The 7,108-nt window shown below is 41.3% G+C and overlaps 1 protein-coding gene across 1 annotated transcript; it reads left to right on the forward strand.

Moving 5' to 3' along the window:
* Window positions 1,639-2,503, forward strand: LOC109230041. The gene is made up of 2 exons (XM_019395577.1): window positions 1,639-1,994; window positions 2,098-2,503. Exons 1-2 carry the CDS (start codon window positions 1,639-1,641, stop codon window positions 2,501-2,503), a joined length of 762 nt encoding a protein of 253 aa, XP_019251122.1.

Below are 7,108 nucleotides of genomic sequence, written 5' to 3' on the forward strand. Positions count from 1 at the left end.
AATCAAAGCCTTCTCGTTGGGAAGCTTTTGGTGGTGTAGGTTTGATTTTTAAGAATAAAATCACGTGAAATTGGTGACGGAAATCGGATATGGGGAAAGAAAAAGGAAAAAAAAACATAAGAAAAGAAAAGAAGAAAGAAAAGAGAAAGGTAAAGGAAAAAACATAAGAAAAGAAAAAAGAAGAAAGAAAAGAGAAAGGTAAGAAAAAAATACGAAAAAAAAGTGCTAATAATAAAGGAATAGTGTTTGTAATACACTTTAATACAATTAAAGAAACTGCTAATTAGTTTGGGTGGATTCCGTTTCGAAAAGGACATATACGCACCAACTATGTGACGGTAAGGGCATATATGGACCAACTACGTAACGGTAAGGGCATATACGGGCTAAAGTATTAACGAAAGACAAATGTGCTCAATTTCGTATAGTACAAAGGCATATTTGGACCTTTTCCGTTCTTAAAATTTGAATATTACATTTAATTAATGTAAAGAGCGGAGTTACAATTATTAGACTGTAATCCTAATTCTTGAAATTTCTCTTTTTTATGGTTTGTAAAGTTATGATAATTGAGACGGAGACGAGTGTTACCTCCTCAAGGAAAAGAAAATGAAGAGAATAGCAAGATGTCAATATGTCCTCGTCGCATACGAAAGACAAATCTAAAAGAACTACAACCACCAAAACATCAGAATCAATAGAAAAGCATGGCAATGGAGGATGGCAAAGTTTTATTTACTCAAAAACCAATTCGCTACCAAAGTAAGAACCCCACAATAGGGGTATCTTCTATACATGGCATGCCTCACCAATTTCCGGTTTGAACGTGCCTATACTATAAAAAGTTCAGGTGCAAGATTCCTATTATTTTAATTATATACTACCACTATCTAGTTCTAGTATTCACTACTTTATAATACTGTTTGATGCAAAAAATTTCAAATAAGATCCCTAATACTTAATAGTCAATCATATCAAGCTACAACAGATTTATTACTTACCAAATCGATCACAGTTACGGTGAAGGTGCTTAGATGATGAGATCTCAGGTCCAACCTTCCATTGCAGTGTACTATTGTGTTTAAAATTTTCTTACCAGAGTGTGCTAAATGGTGTTTTAGTTTGTATTAGCTACTAGCTAGTGTTGTATGCAAAATTTTCTTACCAGAGTGTGCTAAATGGTGTTTTAAAATTTGTAGGCTTGATAAGTTTCTAACCAAATGGAATAGCTATGTATACATAGTTACATACATACATATATATCATGATAGAAATGATAATTTATGTGCTAAAACAAACTTTGAGATTAGGTTGCAACTTCACTCTACGTCACTTAGGTTAGAACTTAGATGTAAAGTTAAAATCTTACTATGTGTTTTACATGAAGTAAAAGAGAAAAAGAGTGATTTTTTTATTTACTTTTTTATTTATTGAATTTACTTAATAAAAATTCCATTAATTCCAGAATATGGTAATTATCTGATCAATGCATAATATGCCCACACCCCTCATTTATGCACGCATTTTCCAGAAAGCTTGGGACATCGATATGTTATAAACTTGGAATTCAACAGACATTAATTTTCTTCCCCAAAAAATCCTCTCTACTAGTTCCCTTGTCCTTGTCCATCGTTGTTCATGGATCCCTCACTGATCAGACCACCAATCCCACCGGAGCCCCCGGATAAGCACAGCCAAATGGAGGTAGAATTACCTCATCACTCCTATAAGGAAATGCTCTTGGACAAACCAGCGAGCAACCAAACTGATTACTATGAGATCGACCATCAACCAAATCCAGATCTTGACAAAGGGAAGCACATTGAGGGTTCAATTCCCCTTTCACAAGATGATAAAAAATGCCTTTACCTTCCATGGCGTTACTCGGTAATCATCAAAATTTACAAGCGAAAGATGCCTCACCATCTCCTTCGATCTAAACTAAATGAGCTATGGAAGCCACCCGAACAGTTAATCTTGATTGACCTAGGGTGGTACTTCTACATAGTTAAACTTAGTTTAGAAAAAAGTATGGTTAAGACTCTCCACCTTGGCCCCTGGTTCATCTCTGGAAATTTCCTATCTGTACGAAAATAGGAACCTAAATTTGTTCCTCAAGAAGCCACCCTTACTTTCTATTGCCATATGGATCCGGCTCCCTCAATTACCAAGAGAATTCTATGATCAGGACATCCTAGAGAAAGTTGGTAGGAAACTGGGCAAACTTCTCAAGATAGACCAATGTACATCCTCTACTCTAAGAGGAAGATATGCCCGTATTTGTATTCAAGTACCACTGAAAACCCCAGTAGAAACATCGGTAATAATAGGGGACCATAAACAGGTTGTGATCTACGAAAGAGAGGGGACTCTGTGCACCATGTGTGGCAGAATCGGGCACACTGCACAAATTTGCAATTACAGGGCACCCACACCCACAACAACCCATGAACCACAGGAAGCTCATCAAAGGAAAGCAGTCATATCGGAGGAAAGCGAGTGAAAAACTATTACCTTCCCAAGAAGATCCAAGCAGGGACTAGCAAAAACAACAAACAAAAATGATGGTAGAATGAACAAAACACAACATGCTCCACAGACGGACGAGATACAGGTAAATTTGTTTGATGCCAACTCAGGTAAATTTTTCTAAACTCAAACTCTGCGTTGCAATTCAAAAAAAGTCAATCCCACCCAAAATACCCAAAAAAGGCCCAATGGCCCAATGCATAACATAAGCCCCACTAACACACAAGGTCTGACCCAACAAGGTCAGAGAACAGGCACACGGGCCCAGTCCAGTACACGTGCCAAAAGGAAAGCGGGGCCAGCTACTGACGACCCTACCGACCTCAATCATGAACCCAGCGTTCAAGGGGCCTCTAGCCCAACTCCCAAGACCACACTTCTCAAGAGTGGCGAAATACCCAATGGGGCCGATCCCTTTTCCCCAAACGGGTACTTCATCAAGGGCACAACTGTCAGCCCAATTCCTCACCCAAACATACTCACCTACGCTTCCCCTACCAGCACTCCTGAAACGACCTCTAATGGAGAAATATCAGTAGTCATCAACAACAATCAAGTGCCCTATCTGGTAACCCCCCCCCCCCCATTTCCAAATGAAAAGACTACAATCGTCAGCTCCATTAGATCCCCAATTAATGACCATCCCAACCCCTAGTTCCGATATCCAGTAACCCTTCCACTGACCAAGATTTGACACCAAAAGGGGTTCTGATGGAACGACAATCCCTTAAGTTCACACCACTTGTTACCCAAAGTAGTAAAGCAAAGAAACACAAAAATGGAAAACGAAATGCAACCAACCATCATCACCTCCCTACCACCACCACCGGACCACCAACCGGCCTCCTGGTTGGAGGTTGCTCTACAAGGCTAGGGACTCTCCTCCAATTTCACCCTGGGCAATCAGAAGGTGACCCTGATAGTGCAAAACCCAACCCACCTAGCCAGAGTCACGGTGGAAGCACTGAGCAAAGCACTGGCAGCCTTTGGACCTCTCCTATGGAAATCGATGGTCAACAGAGATAGCAACTCCCCATTAACGGACCATCAAGCTCTCAACAACCACATTCTACAGAGCTTCCAAACCCTACCTTTCTTCCCAGATCTGATGAAGGAGGATCCATCAGCGGAGCCAGTCTTTGTTATGATCGACCAACCAACTCAAAAAAAAAACCATCATCTTCTGCTCCAAAAGAGAAGAGAAATTCCCCACCTCTCCAGAACATCAAGAAAGGAATCTCCAAAGCGCTGGAGATCCTCACGAAGAAGAATGCCTCGGAGGAAGAGGGAACACCTTATGTCACACCACGACCGGACTCACTACTTCTGGACTCAGTGAGAGCGATAGAGTTCAGCACAGAAACCAGCGAGATAATAGTGGTACTATGCCCCAGAACAATGACCAAGTGTGGAATGAGCCTCGTCTCAACCTAAACACATAGTCCTATGAAACCCCTTCTCAACCTAACTCCAGTGCTGAGTCTCAAGAGGAAGTCCCCCCCCCCCCCCCAACCTCAAATGAAGGGTCTGCAAGGACCAAAGAGCCCTCAAGAGGGACCTCACCAACCACCCCCAACTCCGATGATGAATTACATCATATGGAATGTTAGGGGTGGAAACAATGCCGAGTTCAAGCGGCACTGTTTAGAAATGGTGAAAATACACAAGCCTGCCATGCTTGTCCTGCTTGAAACGAAGATGGCAGACCACCAGAATCTGGCTCAACAACTCCAATTCGATATGATCATTCAGTCTCCGGCAGTAGGGTTATCTGGGGGTATAGTGTTTATGTGGAAAGAGGAGTTTGTGGCAGTTGAAGAAGTGGCAACTACCCCTCAAGGCATCCATGCAATGGTTAAGGTAAGTACCAACCACCCTCCATGGCTCTTCTCTGCTATTTATGCTAGTAATCTCTTAGCAAATAGGAAAATCCTATAGGAGAACCTAATTACAATATCAAAAAACCTAAAAAACCAACCGGTTTATAGGAGGAGACTTCAATGAGGTCTTAAAGGCCAGGGAAAAATTTGGGGGCAATCCCATAAACCTGAGCCGCATCAACCTGTTTTGGAATTGTATAAATGAGTGTAACCTTCTAGACCTAGGCTATAAAGGAAGCAAATACACTTGGACTAATAAATGGTACAGTAACAAAACCTCTCTAATCCTGGAAAGAATAGATAGATGCTTCGCAAATGAAGGCTGGATTGAACAGTACCCTGAAGCTACTGTATTGCACCTTATAGGACCCACTCAGACCATTGCCCTTTATAAATTAACTTGGTAGGGCCTCCAAACAACAAACCATCAAGGCCCTTCATGTTCGAGTCAATGTGGGCTAACCACCCTTCTTTCCCTAACATTATTAATAGGGCCTTCTCAGACCATTCCACCCTTCTTCAATCCACTGAAAACTTCAAGACTCTGGTCACCAAGTGGAACCAGGAAGTCTTTGGAAACATGTTCCATCAAAAGAGGAGAATCCTAGCAAGAATCTCTGGAATCCAAAGATCTCCTAGCTACCAATTCAGCAGTTACCTGTTACACCTTGAAACAAATTTAACTGCTGAACTCAACTTAATCCTCAAAAATGAAGAAGTCTTTTGGAAACTTAACTCAAGGATTAACTGGCTAAATGAGGGTGATGCTAGCACTAGATTCTTTCACACATCCACCCTCAATAGAAGAAGGAGGAACAAAATCATCTCTCTTAAAGAGGAGAATGGAAACTGGCTACATGACCAGAATGACATTCATACAGCAATTGTGGGCTTCTTCACTAATCTATTCACCGCATCCCACACTAAAGCCCCTTGGGCTTTCACAAGCCACTCCACCATGTCACCCATTCTGTTTGCAGGCCAAAGAGCTTTTATAGACAAACCTCTTCATGTGAGTGAGATTAAAAGGGTAGTCTTCTCCCATACACCCTTCAAATCTCCTGGCCCTAGGCCTCCACCCCTTCTTCTACCAAAAGTATTGGGACATAGTAGGGGACTCTGTCAAAAATGCTTCTCTACAAGCTCTATGGATAGCACCATGAACCAAACTCTCTTGTGCCTAATCCTTAAATGCCCCAAGCTTCAATGCTAAAATTTTTTAGGCCAATAGGACTTTGTAACACCATTTACAAGTCAGTCACAAAAATCATTGTGAACAGGATAAAGCCTATTCTGCCCCATATCATTGTCCAAGCCAAGCAAGCTTCCTTTCTAATAGGAGAGCCTGTGATAATTCCATCATTGTCCAAGAATATATCACACACTTCAGAAAAATGAGGGGGAAAAGTGGCAACATGATCCTAAAAATAGACCTAGAGAAGGCCTTTAATAGGCTAAAATGGTTCTTTATTAGAGACACTCTAGTTGCTTTCAATTTTCCCCAGGCTTATCTAAGCTCATCGTGTCCTGCATCAGTACATCATCCATTTCCATTCTTGTCAATGGGGGAAAACAGAGTCTTTCAAACCTTCAAGAGGCATTAGGCAGGGAGAATGTCTCCCTACCTATTCATTATGTGCATGGAAAGACTATCAAGATCTATTGATAATGCAGTCCTACATGACAATGGCATCCTATAAGTATAAGTAGGTCTAGACCAAAAATATCCCACCTCTTCTTTGCGGATGACCTAACCCTCTTTGCTAAAGCCAATGACAGGAACTGCAATACCATTCTTTTAATATTGCAGAACTTTAATGAGCAGTCAGGACAGAAAATCAACCTCACCAAATCAAGAGTCCTGTTTTCTTCAAACATTCCACAGGATGCCATACAAAACCTCTCCAACTATTTGTCCATCAGGCATACAACATCCTTTGGGAAATACCTTGGATTCCCCATTCCTCATAAAAAACAAACATCTCCAGATTTCAATTCATCATTGATAATATGCAATCCAAGCTGGCTGGTTGGAAAACCAAATACCTCATGGCTGGGAGAACAGTCCTGGCTAAAACTTCTTTGAACAGCATTCCAAGCCATGTTATGCAATACATCAAACTGCCCACTAGAATTATCAATTAGATTGATAAAATACAAAGAGACTTTCTTTAGGGCACCACCCCTGAAAGGAAGAAGTTACATCTGATCAAGTGGGAGGTGGTCACTAAGACCAAGGCTGATGGGGGGCTAAGGCTCCAAAAGGCTAGTATCAAGAACAAAGCTTCCCTCACAAATCTTGCATGGAGGACCTATAAGAATACCAATAGTCTATGGGCTAGAGTTCTAATTCACAAACATTGCAACATGTCTAATAATGCTAGGTTAGTTAGGGCCTTTAGATACCCTAGACACCCAAAATCTCCAATCTGGCGGGGCATCCTAAAGGGCTGGGAAATTTGCAATAAAGCAAGCAGAGGGTGGTCCACAAAGGAAATAGGGTCAGTTTCTTAAATGATACATGGATCCCTAATCAGCCAGCAATCAGACAGATGATTGAGGGCCCATTAATCCAAAATGACCTAGATGCTAAGGTTAGCTCAATCCACAACCTGGGCAATTGGGACACATCATCTTTGTCCATTACCTTACCTCCAAGTATTATGAACCTATTGAACTCTGTGTTCATTCCTCCCGTT

This window comes from Nicotiana attenuata, chromosome 7 (assembly GCF_001879085.1).
Source record: "Nicotiana attenuata strain UT chromosome 7, NIATTr2, whole genome shotgun sequence".
NCBI classification, from domain to species: domain Eukaryota; kingdom Viridiplantae; phylum Streptophyta; class Magnoliopsida; order Solanales; family Solanaceae; genus Nicotiana; species Nicotiana attenuata.